Source organism: Haemorhous mexicanus, chromosome 3 (genome assembly GCF_027477595.1).
Source record: "Haemorhous mexicanus isolate bHaeMex1 chromosome 3, bHaeMex1.pri, whole genome shotgun sequence".
NCBI lineage: Eukaryota > Metazoa > Chordata > Aves > Passeriformes > Fringillidae > Haemorhous > Haemorhous mexicanus.
The window spans coordinates 40,569,585-40,596,877 of NC_082343.1; the positions used below are offsets into that span (position 1 = coordinate 40,569,585).

Genomic DNA, 27,293 nt, shown 5'->3' on the forward strand with positions numbered 1-27,293 from the left:
TAGAAAGTCACACACTGACATAGTGTAATGAAATTTAGCAGGTATGTTTGCAGCAGACTTAAGAAAAACAGGCTGTGTGTCATAACACACTTTCTGCCATGTGTGTTGGCATGGCTAAACAGTGCAGCTACCCCAAGGCTGGAGAAAAGAGCTTTGCCTGGAGAAAAGGTGTCCCGTGCACGGCAGTTTGTCCTCATGCTGTTTGTAAGGGAGTCATGGCAGAGTTACTCAGTTTGCCCTGAGAGTAGTTCAGAGTCCTGTTACTTTTGTGAGTTTCTTCAGGATTTTGGTTTTTTCTCTTTCTTCCCCTTGGCATATTACAAATATTTATACTGGGCTAATAAAACATAAGCTGATCTTGCAGCTGGAGTGGAAATCTGAAAACAACTTTGCTCATGAAATTATTCCCAGCTGAAAAGCTGAGGTGTGCTCCTGCCTCTTGCCCTGTATCCTAGGTGGAATAAATATTCTTTCATGGCTGCTCTAATGCTTTTAGATTTGGCTGCATGGAAGTTAGGGGCACACAACACCTTCAAAGGCAGATTTTAACTTTTCTGGTGCATTTTTTTTTTGTTTTCATATGTATGTAAAATTTTATGCAAGCATAAAAATGGCATCACTGATGTATATGAGAAATCTGTAGACTATGATGGGATTAGGAGTGATAAAGGAAGTTACATGCATATATGAATTTCACTTCCAAAGAGAAGTTTTTGATGTTACACCTCATTTTAGGTGTTCCAAGGATCACAGACTGTAGTTATTAGTGGTTTCATGTGCACAAAAGAAATTAAGCAAAACCATAATTAAATTATTTGATAACTAGATCATTAACAAGGTCTTAATATAATTGTGGTAGTGGAACAACCATAAATACAAAACTTTATCTGGTTAATGTCTGGTATTACATCACAGCTGAGGAGCTTTCACAAGCAAACATAACTCACACTGAGGTAGTGTAAAACTGTTAGAATTAAATTTCACTGGGTTACACTGGGATTTTTCTTTTCTCAGTTCGCAGTATCAATAAAAACAAACCCAAGTGCTAGTAAAAAACGCCAACTAATATTATGCACACCCAAAGTGGTGAGTATGGTGTCAATTAACTTGAACTGGGATTCATGTGCAGAGTGAGGTGGTGTCACAGCAGAGGGGCAGGAGAAGAGTTGGAGGGTACCTGCTGCTTTTGGGAGCTGTGTACCTGATAAGCCTGGTGAGCCTGAGGCTGGACTCCAAAAGGCTGTGCAAGGCAGGAAGGGAGCATGGCCATTGTATTGCTGGCAGGAAAGGAACAGGATGGTAGTGCTTTTCCCTCTCTGAGGTAAAAAGGGGATTTCCAACAGGCTGAGTCACTGAAAGGTAGTTTGATCTTGGTCACCATGAGAGTTCCAAGAGTCCTGATGCAGAAGGAAGCAGAACAGCCCTTCTGTGGGTGAATGGCTTGGGGTGAGAAAGAGGTGATAATGATATCAGGCCAAATGTTGCTGAAGGGGAAAGATTTGGCAGTGAGATTGTGAGAGCCGATATGGTTAGACAGCAGGGGACTGTGGCTGCCTGTGGAGCAAGTGCCTGTCAATAACTGGTATGTGGCCACTATTTAAAGCAGCAGCCCACTGCAGGCCTGGTATGTGTCAGGGAAGATGTTTCAGACAGGTGGTGTCAAACCTCAGTGTTGCTTACAGGATGCTCTTATGCAACTTCTGTCCATCCAAAATACATAGCAAAATAGCATAAAGTTTTTTGGGAAAGCAGGGTGGCATAGAACTCATTGATAGGAAAGTTGTGATCTTCCTTCTAGGTCAGCAATTGTTTACCCCATCAAGAGACCTTCAAATTGCTTGTGTCAGAAATTAGGAGAAAAAAATTCTTTCAAAGGTCATTGCCTTGATTTCTTCTCTCTCCCTCCTTCATCCCCTTCCAGTCTCACCATCAGCTTCAAGCAGGTATTTTGTCTTTTTCTTCTGTAGTCTAAAGAATTGTACAGTCATCTTAGGACAGTTCTCAGCATCTCAAGGTCTCTTAACTAACTCTCCAGCTTTCTCAAGGCCTAGTTGCTTGATCCTGGGTGCATTCCTATGAAGGAGCAAATTTCTAAAGAAGGCATGTAACAGCTCTCTGAATATTGTGTTGCATGTTTAGTTCAGTTGAGATAAAAAGCTGATGGAAGTCCCCAGTCAACAATATTAGTGTGAGATGTGACTGCCACTGAGTGGTAAGAGCAGGCTTGTGTGCAGCTTGGAATGCTCTGCATGTACAAGGATTTGAGAATCAGTGCAGAGAGGAGACTCATTCTTATTTCCAAATTACATATTCTTAGCAATGTTATATTTTTAACATTTCAGTTTTTCATGTGCTTCTGACTGTGGATGTGCATGGGAGAGGCTTCATCATTACTGTGAAGTTGTCTTTGTGATCTCCTTTCCCAGTGGTCAGGAACAATATTTTTTTTCTTGTTTCCTAGGTGGCATGCAGATAAACTCCATTTGATTTAAATAAAGTGGGCAGAAAATTACTTCTTGCTAAGAAAAGATTTCTTGGGTTGCTTGGTGTTTTCATGTTCAAGGACATGAAAGAAGATCAGTTTAAAAGTGTGAATTTCAAATGGCCCCGCTAAACTGCAACTCTTCAGGTTTTAACTGTCCATGATTAGTTTTGTATTAAGACTTGCAGTGCTCTAAATTCTAATCACTCCAGATCCTTGACATTTCCAACTCCTCTCCAGTCAAGGTGAGATGGGCAGAAATCTGATAGCAGCAGAAAAGAAACTGGAAAAGGGAACCTGAAGGAGTGTTGCTTGAGGAGAGCATATTCAAGATGAATGAAAGGTTTGCTGCACCTCATTGGAACCTGAGTGTGAAGTGGACAGAATGGTAATATTCTTCCCAGAAGTCAAGTGGTTTAAATGGAAGAACACAATAACGCAAAATGAAAAGGAAATTTTGCAAAGGCAAAGTTCTTTACCCATTGTATAAGCCACCAACAACTGTATCAATATATTGACTTTTTTCATTTTTTTGTTATTTCTTCCCTTCCAAATAGTGGTCTTGCATGCAATTTCAAGCTTCTCAGGGAGGAGAGAAAAGCATCCAAGTGAGCTGCATAAATGTTTTAAAAAAGCAGGATACAAAAGTTAGCTGAAGAGGAGCAAAATGTTTTGGTTCTCTGATGCCTGTCAATTGTAGATGTGCTGAAGCTGAATAGATTTGTTTACGAAATTTTACATGTTGGATAGTTCTTTTGAGATTGCTAAATCATTTAATAAACCCCACAATATTTCTAATGGTTTTTTGCTTAAAATAAGATTCTTATGTTTGAAAAGCAGTTACAAGTGGTTTTAGCTTGCCACAAACCTCTTTTAAATCAAGGGAACAGTAAGCATATAGGTGTCACAAATACTGTCCTGACCTTCTCATTTAGTTAGCCCACTTCAGGTATGACAGCTTTTTGAGAAGTCACTGGTTACTGCGTTAATAGTGGCTCAGTGCTGGCATTTGTTACTCTAATGCTTTCCTCTCAGAAAAAGCAAGGTGAACTTTGAAAATTTGGGTGTGTGTCAAAAATTGCTACTGTAGCTTGGTTACTCAGAAAGGTTCAAGTGATATGTTGATTAGATGCTCATCAAGGCTTCTAATAATAAGGAGTTTTGAAAGGATCAAAGAAAAACTAATGTTATTCCAGTATTTTAGCATGTCTGGCTCGTGTAATCATAGGTCAGTCATGCTTTATGCTTATCCCAGATGACCTTGAAAGGGTGGGTAAAAGGATATAAACTGCACAGAACAATGTCTTTGGAATCAGAGGGATTTTATGGCAAAAGGGTATAATATCTGCCGCTGTGGTGAGGAGTGAGAGTAACATTTGGTTGATAAGGCTAACAGCTTGTAAGCTCATGAAAGACATCTGATCCTGACAATAGTTGGGTCAAATTTGTGGCTGGACCTCATTTGTGTGAAGAGGCAGCAATAACCACTGGCTTCTGAGAGGTAACTGGAAACCTGAGCAAAAACCTATGTATTAGTGTCATGCCAGATGTATTCTGAAATGCATCTGGCGTGACACTAATTGCTTATAGCAATGATGCACAAAAGTACCAGGGGATCAAGGTGAGCAATCAGTTGAGCACAAGCTCATAGTGTGCTCTGGTGGCTAAGAAAGCAAATGCAATCTTTCCATATCCAGTCAGGAAAGCAGAATGCAACGAAGGGAGAATAGAGTTGCTGCTTTTTCTAGCATAAGGGTTGAGGTTTCTGCAATTCTGAGTTTGTTTCTATTCTTTGTTCTATCAAAAGGGTGCTGAAAAATACTGCCCTTTCAGCAACAGATGAGTTTGTCTGCCACATAACTGTAGAAGAATCTTCCCTCCAGGAGACCCTGTTATGGTGTGGCTAGAGATATAGCAGAGCTCTAGACAACTGCATAGCAGAGCTCTTTGGTCAAGCCTTGGATTTGCACCACTGAATGTGTATTTAGATTTTCCTGCTGCTGTTTCATCTCTTCTTCCCAACCCAATTAAAAATCTGGCTGCTGCCTGGCTATCGAATGCTAACACAAACACCTGTGTGCCAGATGTGTACAGCTGTAAGTCCGTCAGTGCTGATCCATCAGCAGAGCCATAAGCCAGTCCATGGCGCAATTAAAAAACACTTTTCTTTTTTTTCCTCCTTCTTTTTCTGTCCCATTTTTAATCCTCCTATTTTCCCAGGGTTTTTTGTCTTCTGCTTCCTGCTGCTGTGAGTTTGTAAGGTGAGCCCTGCTCAGACTTTCTGTCTCTTTCAGATAAGAAAACAGCCTAAACCAAATTAACACATTTTTCTGGCTGCAGAGTGGCTGGTTAATACTGACAAGTGTTAAATTATAGAAGACCAAATGTCAGTTGTATGTGCCAGCTCAAGAAAAACACCTTGAAATACAAATGTTGTGAGGGTTACACCAGACAGGATTAAGACTTCATTTTTGAATTCCCCCTCTTTCTGAAGAGAACTGTTCTCCCAGGTGTGTTTTGGAGATACTGACTGTAGGACAAGGTGTACTCTCATTGCCTTTTTGAAACGAAAGGCTCAAGTCAGCAGCAGAATGTTCAAGTTTGACAGACAAGAATGGCAATAGTTAAAGAGGTGAGGCATAATAATACTGCTGAGGTTTTTACTGCAGTTGGTAAGAGAGTGCTTTTACAAGGGCTTTCTGGAAACAGACTAATGTAAAAAGGCTTTTGCTTATTCTGCTATGCTTTCCTTATGACTACTCTCTCTACTGTCCTCAACATGGAGTAACAGTAGGGAATGCTGCTGCTAGGGAAAGGAGAGAGTTTCAGGAGGAAGAGAGGGGGAAATATGTTCTTTTCTAGTAGAGGAGATGGTTTCATTTTCTCAGCTGGGAGTGATAATGGATGGCTTATTTGAAGATGCCCTGTTGGGTGTGAGGGATGACTTCTGTGGCAGGGAGGATAACGAGTATGGTCTTGCCCAGAGAAGGTGTCAGTTGCTGTGCACAGAGCAAAGAACAACGGAGGCCACCTTACTGCCCCTTGGTCTGGCCCATGTGCAACCTTGGCTTTTACTTACCAGATAACCACTTGTGCTAGCGGAGATCCTACCAACTGAAATAATTCAGATGATTCAATCTTTACTGAATGAACTGATTTTCATCCAAGAGCTCCCAGCTCAGTGTGATGGTGCAGTGCTGCTAATTTAGAGTCGTAATGTTTATCCTGTCATGCTTATTTGAAGAAAACCTCTCACTGACTTCAGTATATCTGGACATACTTTTGTTTTAACAGAAATGGTGCCATTGTAATCATGAGGAGCTGTTTTTTCAACTCTTTGGGCTGTGGAATGGTACAAACAGAAAATCTCTCAAATGTAGCCTAGAAGATGATAGGATACGTTTAAGTTAGGATGCAGAGTCACTTGGAAAATAGCTGAAGTGCCTCTGAAAAGTAAGTTACAAGTATAATCTCTTTATTGAGCTGGAAAGTACATCCTCAAGAGAAAAAGGAGAATGGAGAAGATTTTTTCTTTTTTCCTAAATAGAGACCAACTGTTGAGTAACAGCATTCTGTTTAGAGCAGACATGTTTGCACAGTCATAGAATAATATGGGGTTTTTTTATCAGGGTAAAGCTTCCCTCCTAATCAGGTTTTTTAATTAGCTCTTCTACACCCTGCCTGCGGATTGGGAGAATCTGGAAAACGTACTCCTTTCTGGGAAGAACTTTGATCATTGCTTTCCTCTATCTCTCCCCTTACCTTGTGTGATGGATTACATACCAGCAGTCATTTCTGCATGGACCCCTTCAGAAACAAAAGAACTCCATGAGTCTTCAGTGAACGTCTTCAAGCAGATGCTGGCCTCTGTGATTTAGTTTGTATTGACGGCTTTGTCTTTCTGTGAAGAGCAATGAGTAATATTGGTGTTGAAGAACACAATTTGTTCAAGAAGGTCTTGAGATCCATTTTATATTTGATTTTTCTCTGAGGTAAAGACGCAAGGCTACCATGTCTAACTTGCACAGGCCGTCATTGACCAAATAAAATACAAAAAAATCTTAGTGAGTATGACCTATATTAGTATCTGCCTGCTGTATGCTCGCAGAAGAGTTGGATGTGTATTGTGAGGTGTTTGTATATGAATCTATGATCAACTAGGTTCCACGTAACATGTAAAAGTGCAGATTGTTCATCTTATTTCTTGTCTGTCTCTGCGTCCACCAGCTGAGCTCGTCCTGCTTTCATTGTGTCTCCTTGTGAGCTTTGTGTAAATGTATGTGTGAAACAGAGGGCGCTTGATGCTGGAAGTGGTTGTTTGCTTTCTCTCTTGAGGAAAATGGGCTCTAAGCTGGGTGGCAGGAAGGAAAGGATTTATTCTCTTAGCCATCTGCTTTCCTAGGGATGGAGTTAGAACACTGTGAACACTATACAGCAAGGTGCAGATTTATGAAGGGGTTTGAAAGAGGTGGAGGATGCTTCTGCATTACCTTGTCATACAGCAATCATGCAGCTCTTTCTCCCCCATGAAGTCAGGACTGCATTTACCCTGGTAGAGCTGGTTGTGTACTTCAGTGTTTCTTAACTAGTGCCCATTCTCTGTGTATGTTTTCACTGGGTAAAACAAGAATTCCTCAGCTCACCTATGATAAGTCTCTAACATACAAAACTTCCTTCCATCTTCTCTCTTTCCCATGTGGATTTTTAATTCAGGAACAAGGATGAGAGATTAGTCACTATCTTGGTGTTTACTTGACCTTGAGGACTCAAAGGTAATGTGAAAAGGCTTCTTGCAGAATAGCTCAGTGTGCACTCTCTTTAGTTTGGTGCTTGCCTCGTGCATTTATGCAGTGCTCTGTGTTGTGGCTTCTCCTGAAGCTTTCAGACCTCTTACATGCCTTCATTTGTTTATTATAGGAATAGGAGTTTACAGTACTGCTATTTATACTGAAGTTGGGTAAACCATTGCAGCCAGAAGAGAAACCATCATGAACCTTTGCCCTGAACTCAAAGCAAACTCTCTTGTGATTTTTAAAGTTCTGTTTCAATTTTCAGTGTCACTATGCTTTTTTCCGTCAGGACTGGAAATGAGAGCCAAAATATAAATGGTATTTTCACTGTCAACCTCAGATTTCACGAGCAAATCTGCTCCTGTGCCAGGGAGTGTGGAGTTTCTTAGACCTCACATGTTTCACTGGAGACTATAACCTTTTTCAGCTCCTGCTGCTCTGTGCGGCTGACTCAAAGCATTTATCCAGTGAAGCTTGCCAATCACATTTGTATGGGACAAGATATTGGTTATTGAACTAATAAGCATTCCTGGGGGAATGTGTACAGATGATTGCTTGCAGATAAAATACAGAAACAGCAAGTGTAGTGTATCTGCTCTTCAAGCAAGGGTATAGGAGTTATTCAGCTGTGGCCTCTTCCCTGCAAGATATTTTGTAAGGCTGTCAGCTACTTCTGTGAAATTATAGTAGAGCTGCCTAGTGCAGAATAAGGAAGTAAACTCTCTAGGCTCTATCAGTTTTGTTTTGAGAACAAACTGTGACTAATGTCCTTCTGGAAGCTGAGTTTATCCAAATTCATTTGCTGTCCCATAGACTTTTCTGTTTCATGTCCCAGATTTGGATCCAGTATTGAGCTATCCATCTAGTAGATTATGATAGATTAGTAGGGCCAGTCTTGGGAGTAATCAATTCAGGTTGTGCCTGTTTTTTCTTTCTGCTCCTGAGGAGGAACAGTCTGCCTTCTTCACTCCCTCCCTCTCTCTCTGTGTTTATTGTTGTATCACAGAACAATCTGATGTTTGTTTTAACACTGAGATGAAGCTGAATTCACTGCTGTCCAGCCCTCTTTAAAGTTGGTGTGCTACTTGAATATTTATATCATGCTGACATTTGCTTATGTTAGAGAAGGCTTTATTTCCTTGGAATATTTATCACAGTATCCAGAAATTTCCATGTTCCAACTGCTGCTGGATCTCAATGTTGTATATAATTACCTGGGTCCAAGCCCAGTTGCTTTGGGGAAGTTAACTTTCAAAGAACAGCATCCACCTCTGTGGCACTTGCTAGCTGAAGGAAGAGCTGGCAAGGATTTTTCCTGCCCTGACGTGGAGCAGCCTGAAAAGAAGACTCATACCTCACTTCAGCTATATAGGCAGCTTTGTCTAGCTCATGATGAGGAAAATAGAGAATCATTTCCTGGCACACCTGGCATCATGGAGTGGATGCCTATATCTGATGTGATCTGTTGACCTAGTTACGGTCTGGGATGGAAAATGTGATTTGACATATTTTGCATCCTGTTTTTTCCCCCTGATTTCCACTGGTCCCTTTCCTGAAGGTTAATGGGGAAGGGTTGGTGCAGAATCCAGTTCCTGCCTTCCTGACACACTTTGATGCTCTGACCCCCTTTGTGTGTGGAATAGAAATGACCAGCTTGAGGCTTGATCAGACCTCAGCCTCCTGTTGTTTCCCATCAGCTTATATGACTCTCCTGGGCTTCTGTGGCTGGGACTGCTCTTTTGCTGCTGTGCATAAGGAGGCACTGTGATTTATGAATCAATTAATCACTGCATGCTGAGGAGCTGTTCACGGTAGTTAAACAGTGAAAATAAAATGCTTGAGTCTATAATAAAGACGGATCATAATGAATATGACCCTCTACCAATGAATTCTCTCTCTCCCTGCATTATACCCCCTATCCACTTTCCCAGCACAGCCAAACTATCAGGACATGAAATTTGTCCATCTCAATGCATGGGGTTCATCAAATTATTTAATTACTTGATAAGAGTGCTGTCTGTTTGTGGGTTTTTTCCCCTCACACAGACATGCATTCTCTGATTTTGCTGCTAAAGCTATTAAAGCCACAAAGATGAAGAGAAAGAGATTCTGATACCCTTGATTTTAAAAATTTTTGACTACTCATAAAAAAATTCACCAGTAAGTCTCTAAAAATTAGGGAGGGGCAGGTGAAGTCTGTCCTGCCTGATCTGTAAAACCACAGAAAAGTGGTGTGAAAATTCCAATAAATATTTCCATCAAATAACTGTCACTTTTTGCTCTGTCCACACATGCTGTTTCTAAAACTGTGTGATACTGTAAGAACCAGGCCAATTTGGTGGCAAGCCTGCTTTAAGATTGCTGTTTGGCTTCACAATTTGCACTTCAGTGATGGCACTCAGATCAGGGTGCATGTTGCCCTGTGGGCAGTACCACTGATGTTCAAATATCTACCCATGAGGTAAGGCAATGAGACAGAGGCTTTAAACCTGATTATGTGGTTTTGCATCAGAACTATGCTTTTAGACAAGAAAATAATTATTTACAGATTATTAACTCTATACATGTTGTATTTTTTAAAGAAAATTTCTACTTAGATGTTATCAGCAGATACCAAAAATAGTGCTAGAACTTTCATTAACAAAAAGGTGGTTTGTTTTCTTTTTTTTTTGGGGCTGGAAAGTGTGTTCTTGGTAAATGACTTGAACAGCTGTCTATCTGTTTTGAATTCTGAAAAGGATTTTTGAGAGAGTGGTGGTACTTTTTATTTTTTTTTCTGCTGTCTTTGAAGTGTTAAATTTTTGTTGCAGAGTATTTCCTGGGTTTTCTGAATACCAAAAGCTGAGGTTGATGAGTAGATGGATTTGTGAACCTTGCAACAAGTCCACTGGCTGTAGTGGAGTTGCTCTTAATCTCACCTATGTAACTAAGAGCAGATTTCGTTCAAGCCAGAAATTAGGTGCAGTGGTGTGAAGCAGGTTAATTCCTTTTCTCTGCCATGCATTGAAGCTTGCAGTGGATTTATAATATTTACCACTTATCAGTAAAAGAATTTTTGCTTTCCAACACAATCCAGTTTCTCAGTTTTGTTCAGCTCTGCTGCTGGCATATGTTGACTATATCTAATGGCCTTTGTTTGCATTCTAAGCTTATCTCATAAATTTGCTTTTGAAATGCAGTTATAATGTTTCACTGTGGTGACTGTGGTTAAACATTTCTCTCCTGTCCCCCCTTACCCTTCTCTGTTTGATTTTTAGGACCCAGCTTTCTCTTCCGTGATTCACGAGAAGCTCCAAGTTCCCAATACCATTCGGAAAGCGTGGAATGAGAAGGACAACAGATGTGATGTTTGTGCCACACACCTGAACCAGCTGAAGCAAGAGGCCATTCAGATGGTGCTGACCTTGGAGCAAGCTGCCAACTCAGAACATTACGATGCCTCACCAGGCTCTCCCCCGCCTCTCTCCAATGTCCCCACGTTGGTGAGCCCCCGGCACATGGGCAGCCTGCAGCCCAGGGACTGGGCATATGTGCCTGCTCCTTATGCTCCATCTAACTACACAGGCTTTGTTGCCAACAAACACAGTGGAAAACCCAACAGTCTAGGAATTGGAAATGGGGTGGAGAAAAAAAATGGCTCTCCTGGACACCAAGCTAAGGTCAGCTTTCAAATGGCCACCAGCCCCAGCAATGGTAATGTTCTCAACTCTGTGGCTATCCAGGCCCACCAGTACCTTGATGGCACCTGGTCTTTGTCAAGAACGAATGGAGTCACTCTCTACCCCTACCAAGTAAGTATTTTCAAGCAACAGAACATACTTGTTTCCTTTCCACTAAGCTGGCGGGGGCATACTAATACTGTTTGCTCCTGTGGGGTAGGAGTTGAGCCACCTGTGTAAGTAAGCACTAGGACAGGGAGTGCTGTAAATCACTGTCTCCCTGATAGTGAGCTGGGGGAGACACAGATCAAAAGCAGTATTAATGAGAATACCTTTTATGAATTCAGCTGTTAGTGATAGCAGAACCCAGCTGTTGTTTTTAATGGCAAAGAGCTGATCATACAGGATTTTCAATTATTTGCTCACACAGTCCTCACTCACTTTCACTCAAAATACTCAGAGCAACAGCTGGGAGCCAGCCACACTTGGTTACTCCCAAGAGGAAAGTGGCACTAGGGCACCAGTGATTTCTGAGCTGGTATTCAGGAAGGATCTGGATGATCTTTTATTCCATCCTCTCTGTGTGTGATCATTTGGGTACATAGAGCAGGCACTAACTTCTTTGACATGTTTTAAGTTGCCTACATTCTTGATGCCAGCAGGTTCAATGGGTTCAGTAATCTCCAGCTCCTAGCAGTTCTGGGAGATTTTAATGTACTTTTCAGCATGTTCTTTTCCTCCTCTTTGGTCTATTGTTTTCTAGTACACCACACCTGTAAGCACTTGTAGAACCCATCCACACCAGGAGGCCCTGAAGAAGCTTTTTTTGTGTGACAGGAGGTGGGCTTTCTGACACACCTAACTTCAGCTGGTGGGATTTTCAGAGTACCCAAGCACTTGCAGATTGTGACATATGCCTGTCCTTCACAGGTTCATAGAAATGTTCCAGTTAGCTTCCTTAGGCATGTAAATAACTTTGGAAGTTGGTCTTTCTACTAAATTATGAACATATTGCAAGATAGATCCCTAAATTAATATTTAACTTCTATTAGTATGACTAACTGATATTATCACCAGAAAAAAAGCAATGTTATTGATAAGAATTAAAATATTGTCAGGCACCAAAGCAAACTGGGTAAAACCAGAAATGAAGTACAGTTATTTTATCTGGAAAATATGCGACTTTAGCTTTTGTGGATTTATGCTCTACTGAACCTGAATCATTTTTGGGTAGGTCAGTATGTGATCATAGTTTTGATCTAAGAAAAAAATGTGATCTATGTTTCAGCTAAGAAAAAAAAACTAAACAAAGAATGCATCTTAACAAATCTGAATAACTGTTATTTTTATTGGAAAAATTAGTTCCATTTTACTGCATTCACAATCTTCTAGGTTCATGCTCTGTGAAAATGTGGGGTTTATTTACTTTTTATAATGTTTGGATTTCCTTGATGATTAATTTTGTCTTAAAAATATTCACTAAGACAAATCTAATATTCAGAATTGTCTAGGCTGATTCTGTAGTTTGGGTCCAGTTAAATTCAGGACTCTTCCCTACCCTTGTTTATCAATAACCTTGAAATAGAAAAGATTGCCTGCTCTCAAGACACCTCTCAAAAAAAACCCCAAAGCCAACACAAAACCCAACCAAAAGCCCCAACTAACAGCAAAATAAACAAAAATTTATGAACAAAAAAAAATCCCAAGCGAGCCTGGCAATGCTGGTCTGTGTTAGAATATGTTGATCGTAGGTTTCATATTTTCCTTTAAGATTCTACTCTCAAATGTTAAAATTCTCACTGTGGTCAAGTTGCCACATTTAATTCTCCAGCTGAAAAATAATGATGACAGACTTTTTTCTTTAAGCACGCTAAAAGGATTTTAGTGTTGGTTTACATAGTATCTGTGTTAGAGTGGGAATTAGTTGAGTAAGAAGAAAAACTTTGAAAAGTAATTTGTAATTTCAAATATTGGTAAGACACAAACTTTTCTTTTTTTCTGCTTTTATGTGCAGAAACCAATCTTACTTGCTATACATTTTCAAAACATTTTATGTCTCCGTCCCACATAAATACATTTTTGTTATGAACATACAGTTGCAAAACTCTGCTGGGGAAGAGCATGAGGAAGGTGAATCTGTTATCTCATCTTAATTAGAACTCTTCTTGATTTGGAGGTGAATTTTAAAAAAAAAAGTGGTGCTTGCCTACTAACTTGTGAATGTCTAAATATTAATTCAATTTTCTTGCCTTCCCTTAAGAACAGTGATTAGAAAAACTTCATTGTGCATTAGCTAAGAGGAGTAGAAAATAATTTCTTGGGATAAAAAGTCTTGCACTTTACACAGAGAAGAGCAGTTCCCTTCCACATCATAATCTTGTTAAATAGATGTCCAGGGAGAAGTCAGTCTCATGGCTCTAGACTTAATGGCACCTGTGGTAGACATCTCCCATTGTAAATCAGTTTTTGTTAGACAGTCTAGATAACTTAAAAGAAATGGTTGAGTACCTTGAAAACTGATTGTGATATCTTCCTTAAAGTATCATGAAAAAAAGAGAAAAGATTAGTTTGAAAATGATGTTCTGTGGCTCAGAAGTGACTCACTGCGATTTTAAGCACCAAAAAGTATTCCTACAGTTGTAACTTGCAGGATGTTACTCCTTTTTTAGCGTCTTCCCTACCAGACTGCCTAAAATTAGAACCTTGATATGGGCAGTTAATTACTACTTTTGTTTCAGTTCCAGTAGAAAAACAATAAAAATAAATGAATATAAAAGGGAGTGTTGTGATATTGTAAAGCTGAATTGCTGCAGTAGTTTAGGACAAGTCTTAAATGCCACTATTCAATTAATTTTGCAGAAAGAGCACTTTCCAATGAGGAGTAAGTAAAACAAATCAGCATTTATACATTACCAGCTTTAGTAATGTATTATACATTTAAAATCTGAAAAAAAATGGAAGTGTACCAGATTTAACTGGCAATGCATGTCAGATCTAAAAGGTTTCTAGTAATTTCATGGATGCATTATTGGAACTAGTGAATGGAGTCTCCTAAGAACATCAGAGAAATAGCTGCTAAGAATTTTTTAGGCAAAACTGATCCTATTTGGAGCTTACGAGACGGTGTAGATGACCCCATCAGTCCCCACTGTCCCTGTTTTATATGATTCCATATTTAGACACCTTGAAACAGAAACAAAAATCTAGTTCTAAAGATCTGTGATGTCCCCTAGGCCTGACTCAAAGTGGGCTGAGTCAAATTTTGGTGGTAGGTACTTCTTCAAAACAGGGAATCAGAGGCAGGGAAATGGAATTGATTGGTCTTAAAGAGTGTGACCCATTACAACCCTTCTATGGAAACAGAAATGCTGAAATGGTCAGGGTAAAACTGACCTCTTTCTGTTTAATACATGTAGAAAAATAACAGCCACAATTTGGTAGAATTTGTTTCAGTCTGAAAATAGTTCTCTTTCTGGGCTGGTCTGCACGGTGTGAATGTATGTATGCCTCATGGGTCAGACTGTTTTGACACTTGTAAAGAGTTCTGTGGATCTCCCTATCATTCAAAATGATTTCAGTCCTTCCCTGCTCATAGAAAACTCTTTTAGATTGTTGAGGTTTTACCTGAGAAGGGCTGTAATTATTTGTGGAGCTGCTGGTGTGAATTACAGGATACCACAGTGTTAAGTACACTTTTGTTAGTTACCAATGATTACTGAACACTTCCAAAGAGGGAAAAAACCCCTCTGGGCCTGGGGTGCTAATGTAGGAATGAAAAGTCCAAATTCCTTGATGAAATTATTGCCTCTTGTCATTTTCATAGAGAATGAAATATTGAATTTAATGCATAACACTTTTATTACTTTATTATCACAAGCTGATAAAGTAGCCAAAACAAAACCACCACATTAGAGAAAAAGATTTGAGCCCTTAGGAGTTCAGACTAATTCAGGCTTTGCTTTGAAAGAGAAAGGAGTTGATAATAGTGACTAGATTAAGCTGATTGCACTTTTTTTCTAGAGTCAACGCCCTCCAGTTTTTACTAAAATGTTAAATTGCCTGCTTGGCTCTCCTGTTGGTGTGCCTTTAAACCAACAGCATGGTATTGGCTTCATCATGGTGGTAGCCCAGAGCATAAAACAGCAGGCATTTCCTTGTCTTCTAGTTACCCTCCTGGATCTGCACAAGAGTCTTTAATGTCTTGAAGCAGATAATTTCAAAAGGCAAACAAAAGAAAATTCAATTTAGAACAATGTGTTTAGTCACTTTGCGAGACAGGAAGGTCAGAATGAGCCCAAGAACTGTAGAAAGTCAACAGTTCCAGGAACAATTTAGGCCATAAAAGGGAATGATGGGTGACAGAAAATGTGGAGGCTGATGTGGGTGAGCACCTCCTGCTCCTGATCTGGAGGCTGTGAAGTTTGCTTTTCGTAAGCAGCAAAACAGTGCATGTGAGGATTTGAGTAGGGGCATTGTGAACAGAACATATTCAGAAAAACAGAAAAAATGTTCCTTTCTCCCCAGCACTTAAAAAGACTCTTTTGACCAAAAGTTTGGAAAATTAGATCTTAAACTGCTGGGAGCCTCTTGGCCCCAGGCATAATGATCTCAAACCTATTCAGAATTATAAAAGGCTTTGTTTGTGTACAACTGATGAAAGCCTACAATATGTGCTTTCTGTTACCTCTTTATGTATAACGTGTGTTTAGAAGAACAGTTCTCTGAGAATGTACCAGCATGTTCTGGAGCTTTGCTGCAATGAATGATTTGTTTGGAGTTTACTTAGGTCATGGCTGTCATATAACACATCAGTTCATTCAGGCCCAGGCTTTTAAAAAGAAACTGGTAATGATTGGATTTGGGTGCAAGATGGAGAACCAATGCCTGTGCGGGAGGTATTGCTATCCAGGATTTTGATTCCAAGTTTTTTCCCAAGCCTTTGCTGTATAATTTATTTCTCTTCTGTTTGCTGCTGCCTCTATTGCTTCTTAGTGTTCAGCAGAATGAAGATAAAATGTTAATGATTGCTCCATTGGTGCCAGGGTAATTTAAATAGCTTCTAAAGGATATAGTGCAAGGTACAGAAATCAAGTTACTTGCTCCATCTGCAGACCAACAGGTGTCTTCTGTAATTATGCCATGCTTCCTAGAGCCAGACCTATTTTACTAAAGCATCTTAGCAACAACAAAAAAAGAGATTTGTATACTGACCTTTCTATTGTGTTCTTCTGCAACCACACACAATTCCCTGAGATACCAAATGCCGGAGGTATTTTGTCTTTGTGCAGTTAGGCTTTGGTCCAGAATTTCTGGGATGGCTTGTTTTCAAAAGCAGTTCAGTCACCGCATGTATGAGACCCATGTTTGACTATGATGGCTCCCTGAATGCAGTAAAAACCTTTTTGCTCCTATTACTGTGAACTCCTGAATGATGATGCTGAGCAGATGTGTGCAAATTCTTGCACTGATTTTTTTTGTTTTTCATTCTGTGGCCTGGACTCTTAACAAAGTGGCTCCATAATCAGACTATATATTAAAAGTGCAAGAATTTTATTTACAAAGATTGTTTGACTGGGCCAAGAAACAGATTGTCAAACAAATTCATTGGCACTGAAATTATATCCTTGCTTGATTATCTCCGTTGCCCTCTTCCCCCATGCATTAGTTGTTATCTCTGAAGTAGCTTTCCTCTGGCTAAAAGCCTTTTTAAACCAAGTCACTAATAATTAGATATGACCCCACTAAAGTCAGTGGATGTCATCAGTTGACATTTTGCCATGATTGTTTGATCATCCAATTTGTATGTTACTGGAGTTGGCTATTTGTATTTCATTCCTCCTGTCTACCCCTTCAACTAACAGCCCAGTTGTATACTGCTTTTCTAATATCATTAAGGCGGGAAACTGGAGTCTGTGTGAACTGTAGGTGAGGTTTATTTTTTTGCATTACTCTGGCATGATTTGATCTCTTACGGCATTTTTATGCATGGCTTAATGACCTTAGAATCATTACTTTTCCCCTTCATGATGCTGGGGTGACCAAGGGAAGAAAGAGGTAAAGGGTATCCCATGGACTGAAAAGAGCTAAATAGGCTTATCCTGTGAATATGAAAACCCCGTGACTCAATTGTGATGTGAGGAAGAAATCTGGACTATTATAGGAGTGAGTTAATCCTGCAAATTAGCAAAAGCCAGAAGATCACAATTAGTGAGGATTTGTAGTCTTGGTTTCCTTCCCTGCTTGTAGCTTAAGGATTTTGTCCATGTGAGACTAGTTTCATTTCTTAAATAATAGCTGTGCTGATTGCTTGCATTAATTGAAAAATATAGAAACTGAGAGGATGTGTTTCAGCAGTGAGAAAACTGATGTAGAGATGGGATAGAGAAGGGGGAAGACAAACTGATACATCGAGGCAAAATTGTCCTTTTATTTCCTATTATGTAAACAAGGTGGCACAGAACTAGAGAGAAAAATGGTCAGCTCCTGCTTTATTTCCTAGTTCCAGAATATAGAGAGCTACTACAGCTAATTTGAAAGTAAAGGGAAATAAACTTTTTATGCAATATACAGTTTTTTGGAACTTATTAGAAAAAGTATTAAGGCCAAAAGCTTAGGAAAATTCATAAAAGAATTATGGGCAATAAAAAGGTCCCTTCTTTATGATATTAAGATAAAAAAGTCAGATATAAATTGCTATATAGAATAAGGTATTTGATATCTTGTGGTCTGTGGAGAAGGCATTTTTAAATCCATCCAGTATATAGGTAAGGACTAGAATTTCTGAAACTGTCACTGAATCTTGCTGGCACAGGTATTACTGGGTTCTCTGGGAGGAGGATACTCAGTGCTTAGATGAACTTTTTGTCCCTCTGTTCTGAAAGTGGGTGAGAGGTGCTGTGTTTTGGAGGGAGGCCTGTGATAAACATATCACTGAAAAGTGCTTTTCCAACAGTGTCTACAACATTTTCAGGGTTCCGTGTAAATGTTGTACTTACATTTCTTACAATTGTAATTGCAATTACCGAATTGTACTTACAATTCTGTACATTTCAGAATTATTTTAACTTTTTTTCCCCCTTACTAAAGTGTGTGAAGAGTCTAAAAGTTCTCTTGGGTTGGATCATTCATCTGAGAAACATTTTGGTCTTTACTTTTCTGTAAAGATTCAGTCTTGTGGTGATACTCCTGTATTTTACTAATTTTTCATCATCTGCTGCAGATAGAGAGGAAAAAGCAATGTAGTAAACCAAAGGCAACTCATTCTAATTGAGATCAGAAGGAGGGGATGACAAAGGAATTGGAAAGCAATTTTTAGGAGCTTCCCTTTAAATTCCTAAGGGATATCACTCAAAAAAGACACAAATCAATGTACTGTCTCATTGACTATGACATTTGCTTCTCACATTGCTTTACATAAATGGGACATAGAATTAAGATTAGATTTAGAAACACCATATTTTTGTGCCTTTTGTAGAATTCTGTTCTTTGACTTCGTCTTAGAAAAGTATTTGAGACTTTAAACATGGAGAAGTATGTTACTATGCAAAAAATAAACTTATGAAACCTTTTGCTTTGATACTCTGCTGTGCTTATAGGAAGTAATGAAAGCATGGCTGGAGACTCATGTAACTCTGAAATGTGATTCCACAGAGCTATCATGTAAACCCACTGTTTTCTTTTCTCTAAAGTGCTTCTGAAATGGCGTCAGAGAGGGAGAATCAACTTGTTAGGCCAGTTCTCTTTAATTCAGTAGATTTGAGTTAAAGTGGTTGGTTCTCCACTTACATTCCAGGGCACTGAGGACTTAAGAGATGGGTGTTGTCAGATAGAACACATTTGGGACCAGACCCTCTTCTGTCTCACTCCAGGATAATGGCTTTGCAGCTGACATGGCTACATTGGTGTAATACAGATAAGACTGAGAGCAGCATCAGCCCTGTAAGATCTGATCAACCAGAGTGTGACAACAGCTGCGGTGATGGGAGAAAATATGGAATCTTGCACTCAGAGGGGCCTGCACTTCTCTTTTGGGTTGGTGAATGGGGAAGCTTGTTTTCTCCATGGTCTTCTTGTGTCACCCTGCTCTGAAGAGTCTGTTGGAACTGCTCTTGACAAAGCAGAAACCTGATTGTCCAGCTTCTTTTGAACTTTGAATGTGTCAAGATGTGTTTTATGAAGTAAAAGAAAGAATCACATCTGTACAAGGGTGAGAAAAAGCCCCTCTCAGTTAATGAAAACATCTTTTAAGAAATGAAATTGCACTTCACCTTTCACTTTCACATAACCTCTCAAGCAGCATTCAGAGCTGCTCCAAAGGTTAAAGGAATGGTAATGAGCTTTCTTCTCCCAAGAGAGGTTGTGTACTCATTGTGGCTAATGTTGCTAGCAAACCTCAGCAGAAGGATCTGTAGCTCCTCCTTGTATGAGAGCACTGAAGTTACCATCACATCTGTCATTCAGGAATCTGAGGACTTGGATTCTATACACCAGGAAAATCTCAGGTGTGATGGGTAGATGTGAGTGTCAAGTAACTACAGTGCAACCAGTGCAAGGTCACAGTTGTGTGTGTTGGTGTGCAGGTGAAATATTTCTGTTGTGAGAGCTCTTTGAATCAAATACATGCATCTGTCAAGCTTTACTTCAAATTGATGCTTTTTTTAGCTTGGGAAAGTGGCATGTATAAGTGTATATTAAATATTTGCCTAAATTTATATAAAGGCTAGTGGGAAGGGTAGAAAAAGAATTGAAAGTTGAAGCTCTGCTTGATGAAATCACTTCTGCTTCCCTCACTTGCTGTGGCTGCATGCTCAGTGTCATGGGATAACTATAAAACATCTCTAATGTGAATCCTGCCAGTTCTTTACATCAAGGCTATTAATAAAAGCAGAGTTTAGGCCTGTTTTTAAAAAAAATCAACCCCTTTTTTGAAGTATATAGTGATATATTTTTTCCTGTGAAAGATAGATGACAGATATGGTTTATTATTGCTTTCCTTCCTGACAGGTTTCAGGCTGCTGGAGCTAGGCAATGTAGCTGGATTTAAAGACAAATCATAAGCACAGTCATCTTTTTGTTTTATTCTTGTATATTTTCTTGGTTATTGCAATGCCACATAGAAAATGGAAAATTAATTCAAGTGCTATTAAAGAAATTATAGAGAGCGCATCACAAGAAAATGTAATGAGATACTATCAGTGCTTAATTGATCAGTCTCTGTGATCCCTGAAGACTTCGTGTGAAGTTTGTTGCCAGCGTGCAGGAGGTAGAAAAGGATGTGACATGATTTGTAATTGTGCGATTCTGATACATCATGGCAGTGATCAGAGACAGGACTGACAGGGTAAATGCACTCAGAAAGCTTTGTCTGCATTTGGACCAGTTTCTACAGAAGTCATTTTGAAGAGTCTTGCAATGCTGGGTAGGTTTAACTGAGGCTTAGTTTGCATGCTTTTTGAGATTTCTATACTTTTGCTTTGAAGTAATGTAAACCAAAAATAATATTGTTTGTCCTGTCCAGTAAATAATATAACAAGACACTATTCAAGTGACTTAAGAGAACAATGCAGCAAAAGGTTCCTGGCCACCACCCTTTGACAAATTACAAGAGCATCAGAGGCTGTCCTAAAGCTTATCTATTTTATTTTTCTTTTAGATGTAAATGCTGAATGAGAGATCAAGTTGTTTTCATGCAGCTAAGTGCTTTGGAGGGAAAAACGTAGTTCTCATGTTACTGGCTTTTCATTGTTTTCCATCCTTAGTCAGTCGTCACAAGGGCCTTTACCTCTGTAATCCTAAATGCCAGGATATGCCATTTGCAGCCAGGATTTAGTAGTGACGCTTATGAACTCCTGACTGTTGTCTTGCACTTCAGAACCTTTGTAAAGATCCTTTTAAACATTGTCAGAGCCCAACTTATCAAGATTTATTCCTATTTATGTAAAAGTGGATGAAATGCAGACACCTGCTTTAATTCAAGGTTTTGGAAAGGGGCTTGAGAGAGTGGTGTTATGTATGGGCAGATTGAGATTTTTCCAATCTCAGCAATGTGGATTTCTCTGCTTCCTTTTCCGTTCACTGCTCAATCACCTTAGTCATATATTAGGAATATTTGTTATTTCCCCTTGCCATCTCAATGCTTTGTCTCTGAAGCAGGGACAGTTGGCACCAGTGCAACGGGCCATTACTTCTGTGGCCTCCAGGCATTTTATGATTCAGTGAATATGAATAATAAAGCACCTTATTCCTCCTCTGTTCTCCAGGGAAGGTGATTTCAAGTGTGGCAGTGGAGGATTATTATGGCTTGATTTCCTTTTGAACATGAGAGAGTGGGAGGGCACCTCTAAGTTATAAACACATAACAGAAATGCTGGAAAACAACTGTTTTACTCCTCAGTGTCCCCTTCTATCTGCTGGAAAATTTTATGACTCGTGATAAAAAAAAAAATCTTTGCTAATGCTATTGCTGCTAGTATTCTTTTGCCCAGTTTGAATACATTGAGTATAAATGTCTCCTCATAATTTCTTGAGGAATCTTTAGGTGCTACATCAGAAAGCTAAAGGACCTATCAATAGCTACAACTCTACTACAGCAAGAGTAGCAAGAGTTTGTGCTTGAAGAATTTCCATTAGAGAATTTCCTCCCAAGACTTTTTAAACATTGCATGGACATGGAGCAGAGAAAAATGAAATTTTACAGGGAAACATATAATGTAAACCCAGTTGAACTGGTAACTATAATATTTTGCAGACTTTAAAGTCCATATCTCTAAAATGATAAGAAATTCTTGGAGGGAGGAAACAAATTTTATTGTGCTGTGCTATATGTGTTTAGAAGTGGATGTCCAGGAGGGTTGAAGGATATGCCTTAGGTGGCTGCTATGCAGCCTGTGAAGAGATGAGAGAATAACATTTTTTCCTGTTACACTCAGGACAAAAAGGGCCATCTTGTCATTTCATGTGTTGAGGTTAGTTTTTTCTCTGCCTGCCTGAAAGAATCAATATCAGAGTGGATTATGAAACAGAAATCATAAGGGCTCAGAACAATTTGAAAAAACATTGGTAACAGAAGGGACTGACTAAAAATATCTTGCTGGTTGATTGTTTTTTTATCTTCAAATACAGCTTGAGCTGGAATTTTTATCAACTGTGCAGAGTTCATACACTCTGCCTTTTACAACAAGCTGCTACTGTGCTTTCTGAGAAGAAAAGAAACTTGCAAATAAGGACTTTGCTTTACTAGGATTCACTTGAAAGTGTGCCCTTGGGAAAGGAAAACACTGTAGAAGTTCTAAATTGACCTCTGAAGTTTTTAGGTTTTAGTATCTTTGAAACATATTTTTTCAAAAAGCTCCTGAGTCCAGGATATATCTTTCTTGTTTACTCTGCCTTGATTTCTGACTTTAGTAATTCCAGGAAATATTAAAATCCTTTCATTCTCCTACAGTAGTCTGTTTTTTCCTAGGGTATCTTACAGTTATGCTTTTCTGCTGGAAAGATGGAAAAAAATAGTTTGAAAAAGCAATATTTTTTTTTGTTGGGAGTTTTATAATCAGCTATTCATGGTGGATAAGACTGAACCCTTTGTGAATGAACCCCATTGTCCATAGGGCACACTGCAGTAAGCATCAGCAAGCATTAGTTCCAGAAGGCTTGGTTGTTATCCTGCATATGTGGTACTGCTCTACATTTTGGAGCTGGTTCATGCCCATCTTGTATTCCATTTGTCCTAGAGTAAATATCTGTGCAGGGTGCCTTAGGAAGTGCCTGTAGTAAACTTGGTGAAGAGACAGTGGGACCTTTTACTTCAGTTAAACAGATTACAGCACTATACTTGCACTGACCCATGGTCAGTGATCCTTCTTTTGACATGTTACTATGGAGCAGCAAATTAGTCCATGATGTTCTATTAAAAAAACGAATTACAATAGAATAAAGGGTTGCTTTCAAAAATTAATTTAAAAGTAGCTTCTGAAAATTTTACATTGCAAACCCACTAAATAAAATGGAGGGGAAACATTTAAAACAGTTCATGTGCGAAGAAAAATTCTCAGTGCAATAAGCCAAAATTAAAACTGAAGATGACAATGAGACATTTATTACAGTTCAGAATAGTTTACTAGAGTTCAGGCATCATTTCAGATGGTGTGCTAGCTTGTTGTTATTATATTTGAATTTCATTAAATACATTTAATTAAATCTGTTGTAAATCTGTTTTATCCCCAAGGGGCCAGTTAGTATAATCCTTCTGTTTGCTTACAAAAATATCAACCAATTGTTCCTGCACTAATTTTAATCACTGTTTATTTTTAAACAATAGTGAAGTACATTTTGTCTGTTTAGTTTCTTGTGCAAAGTCCTTGGGGCAATGAATTTTTGCTGTTGTTTGTGTCCTGTGTAGAAGAAAGGTTGTATTCATTGTCAGTGTTAAAAAAAAAAAAAAAAAAAAAAAGGAGAAAAATAAGTACAACTGTGCCATTTGAAGTTAGTTTAGGCTGACTTTAAAGAGAAAGAAATGAATGTAGTTGTAAGACTTGATAGTGTACTTCCAGTCAATAATAAAAATGAGCAAATTCTACTAGTAAAAATTAGGAAATAATAAGCCTACAAGGATGCAAAAATTTAAATAATGACAAGAGTCTTAGACAATTTACAAAGCACAAAACTACCTGACACTAATGTAGTTCAAAGACAGGCAATAATTTATAACAAAAGCTGGAAGAGCATGCTGTGGATAGGTACTGTGAACAAGTTTTGCTGTGAAAGTATAAACATAGTGTAGCTATGAGTAAAGAGTAAAGAATTGGTAGTATTTACTGTGTGTGCTGCATTCCAGAGTTAAATGCATTGGGCAGCAAGATGCATAAGACCTTGCATATGACTGTCTTGTATTTGTCTTTTGCAGCACTTTTCCTAGAAAGCAAATCATATACAATCATTAAAGCTGAGTGGTGTCTACCTTTGGTTTGATATGAGTTCTGTTTTAGAGGAAAATAATTCCTCATGAATCAGGTTGTTATTTGTCCACTAAAAATTGCCATGATAGGTTATACTGATGAAATTCGAAAGAATATAGTCTCTTGAGGAGTGATTGCTAGTTGTTAGTGTTGCATAGTGCTGAATGGATATTCAGTTGTTCTCTCTCCTACATTTTCAGAAACAGCTGTAGAGCACACCCAGAGTAAAGCCATTGCCCCTTCCTCTCTCTAAATAATTTTTCAGAATGGTGCAGTTTTCAGAATATGCATGTCTGTAGTCTATATCTTCCAAACTGATCACTGATTTTTAAAATGTAATCTGAGAATAGTAAAGGAGTTATGTCTCAGCATTTTCTAATAAAGAGTAATTTAAAATCAATGATGAGAGCCAAATATTGTTCTTCATCTGACCTTATTCAGCTGGTCAGTGGAGATGGGGATTGGTATTAATTACACAGTCTGCAAGTGAATGTGCTCAAAATTAAAGTTGAGAATGGACAGTTAGTATGTTTAAAGTTCTTAGTGTACAAAGGCCCTAAGGGGACACATGGGAATGTCATCTTTGTACTGTAAAGCTGTCATAGTGAAAATGAATTATGATGGTTCCTGCAAACCAAAATGCAAATTGCATATACTGGGGACAGATCATTGTGTGCACTTGAATTAAATGCTAGGTCAGCTTTGGATAATGTAGTATTTAGTTAGAGCCTGGAAAACTGTGCTTAGCTTGGATCCCTTCAAGGCTTGCAAATCTGAGCTGAAACAAACAATTTGAAAGGAAAACATGAAAGAAGTTGCAGCAAATGGGAGGAGACAAAAACACGATTAGGTTGGAAAATAGGAGTAGTCTAGGAGCATATGTAAAAAGCTGAGGCTGTTGGGTGCTGTGTGTGAAAGATGCATCCCATTCCAAATGGAGTGCCATACCAAGTGTGTGTGCTGAAGGTTGCAAGTTGAACCATTTATGCCACTGAAAGTGAACCAGAACAGAGAGAGGCTAACTTACTAACAATTTACAGTATGCACCAACTAAATTTTTATCTGATTAAGTCCAGTTGAGGATGTGCTTCTCTTTTTTTTTTTTTTTTTTCCTTTCATTAGCTGAGAGGGCAATAAATCTAGAGCAAACAGAAGACAGCATAGTATAACTGAGCACCTTGTCAGCCTATGGAATTCACCCCAGGAAGTGACCTCCAAGTCAAATGCTTACAGTTGGGTGATTTTTATGACTGCTAATAACAGCTGTAGCTATGCAAACTAAGGTAATAGGACAACCAAATGTATGGCTTAAGGCATTCGCCTTCAGAGCAGGAAGAAACTGTTTCTGTCCAGTTCCTGGTCTCATTTGAAGGCTCTTCTGGAACCTTTTGAATTCTTTTCATTGAAAGTTATTGAAAGTATTCCTGTTGAAAGTTATATTTGTTGCTGTAATAAAATACTTTTTAAATGTTAGCAGGATTTTTTTATTATTAACATGAAAGAAAGATGTGTTCATGTATTGTGACAGATTAGAAAGACCAACATTGTTAAATTTATAGAGGTCACTCCTGCTGATGTGTAACTTCGGCAGAACAGTCAGGGTTTTTTCTTTAGCAAAAAAGCTAAAGACTCCTCTGGAAATGAGACACTTTCACGGCTGCTCCCATGAGCGCTGGTAACTTGATATCAGCTGTTGCCCCATCTTCACATTGGTACAATGAAGGAAGGAGAATCTTCAAGGGACTATTCATAGTAGGGGGACAGAAAAGGGCAATTTGGATTGTTGTGGTATCTGCCAGCATTAATCTGATTAAACCTATGTCAGTAGTTTATGAAAAAGCTGATAACGATTATTTCTTTTTAATGGGGAAGCCACTGGAATGGTACTAGTTTCCAAATAGAAACTTTCTAGATCCCTGGGGGTCAAACCCATGCACCTTTCCATGAGCAGGTTGGTAAGAGACCTGCCAGGTGTGTACTGATCTTAGCCCCCCCAAAAAAGGGGGACTAAGATCTTGCTCACCTTGAGGTGATTATGTGCGTGGACTGAATCTGCATTATGCCACATGCTTATGCAGTAATCATTGCAGGAATCTCTAAGCCTGTCAGATGATTTTTCTATACTCTAAATGAAGTACTTCTCTCTCCTTGTATTTTCCTGGTAGAATTTAACCGTATGTCTTTACTTAAATAAAGACTAATGATTCCACCTATGTGTGGATAAACAAATTGTGGTTTTTATTCCTTATTCTCTTGCTAGCTACAGAAAGAGGTTCCTTTCTGGGTCAATAATGCCATTTAAGTTAAGCCCACATGCTGTTACACTCTGGTAGCTTCTAGAGCTGTTCTTGTCAACTGACAAGTGAAAGGTCAGTGTCTCACAGATTGTTTGTGATAAGGAAACAGCTGCAGTAAGATTTGAACTTCTTATGATGTCTTGGCATTGCTGACAGTTGGTAACTGACCAGAGAAATGAAAGCTTGTTTTCATAACAAATGTATTACTCCTGCACGCAGTGCAATAGAGCTGTGCCTCAGCTTCAGAAATGCAGTCACTTCATTTAACTGCTGCCCCACATGTACAGACAGGAGTCAGACATACTCCTCTTTTGATTGCTGCACCAGTTATTTTAGCACAATTAGCCTGGCTGCTGAGGACTCAAAAGGTGGCTGATGCAACAAGGGATTACAGTGAGAGTGCTGAATCTGGATGCATGAAAGCAGCTTTAACTGAGTCACACAAAAGAAAGGCATTTTCTCCTGTAAATTGTTACTAGTCTGATAGAGAATAAGTCATAGTGCAAAAAGATCTGATTAATTTCCAGCTGCACAGCTTTATAATGCCACAAGATATACAGGTAACTAAGAGAATTAACAACTTCATAAAAGTAGATTTAAAAAAAAAAATTCTGAAAGCTATAGGCAGCCTCAGCTTTCCAACAGATTGATATGTTATTGCCATCTTCTTGATGAGAAAGGAAGCAGTTTTATTGTGTTGCTGCACAGTGCCTGTTTTTACGTTGCTAAAATGCTTAGAGACACAAAATTGAGAACAGAACCACTCTTTGCTTGCTGATGTTCCTATTTTTCATTTGCAGAGTCGGTATGGGAATATGCCAGCTGGGAAAGCTTACATTGCTGTTCTGTCAGCAGAGGCTTGGCTGGTGGAACTTTGTGAATGAGAGGTGTACGTGGGCCTGGCTGACGGTGCTTTACTTGAAAGGGATGGCTCACAGCCCTACAGGAGTCTGCCTGTGGCAAGAGTGCTTCACTGAGGGCCTCTGGGGCAAGGAGGGCCTGCATATTTACACCCCAGAATGGCCATCCAGCCTGTAGCTTCCTCTCATAGAAAAGGCTGGCATAATCCTGAAGGGACATGAGAAAACTTTGAGGGTATTGAAAAAGGTAGT

At 39.0% G+C, this 27,293-nt stretch overlaps 1 protein-coding gene across 1 annotated transcript in view; it reads left to right on the forward strand.

Moving 5' to 3' along the window:
• Positions 1–27,293, forward strand: part of LOC132325699 (kinesin-like protein KIF26B) — a 269,005-nt gene that overhangs the window by 68,798 nt on the left and 172,914 nt on the right. The window contains exon 2 of the mRNA XM_059843282.1: positions 10,530–11,063. Coding sequence (XP_059699265.1) covers positions 10,530–11,063 — 534 coding nt within the window. The remainder of the gene's footprint in view (positions 1–10,529; positions 11,064–27,293) is intronic.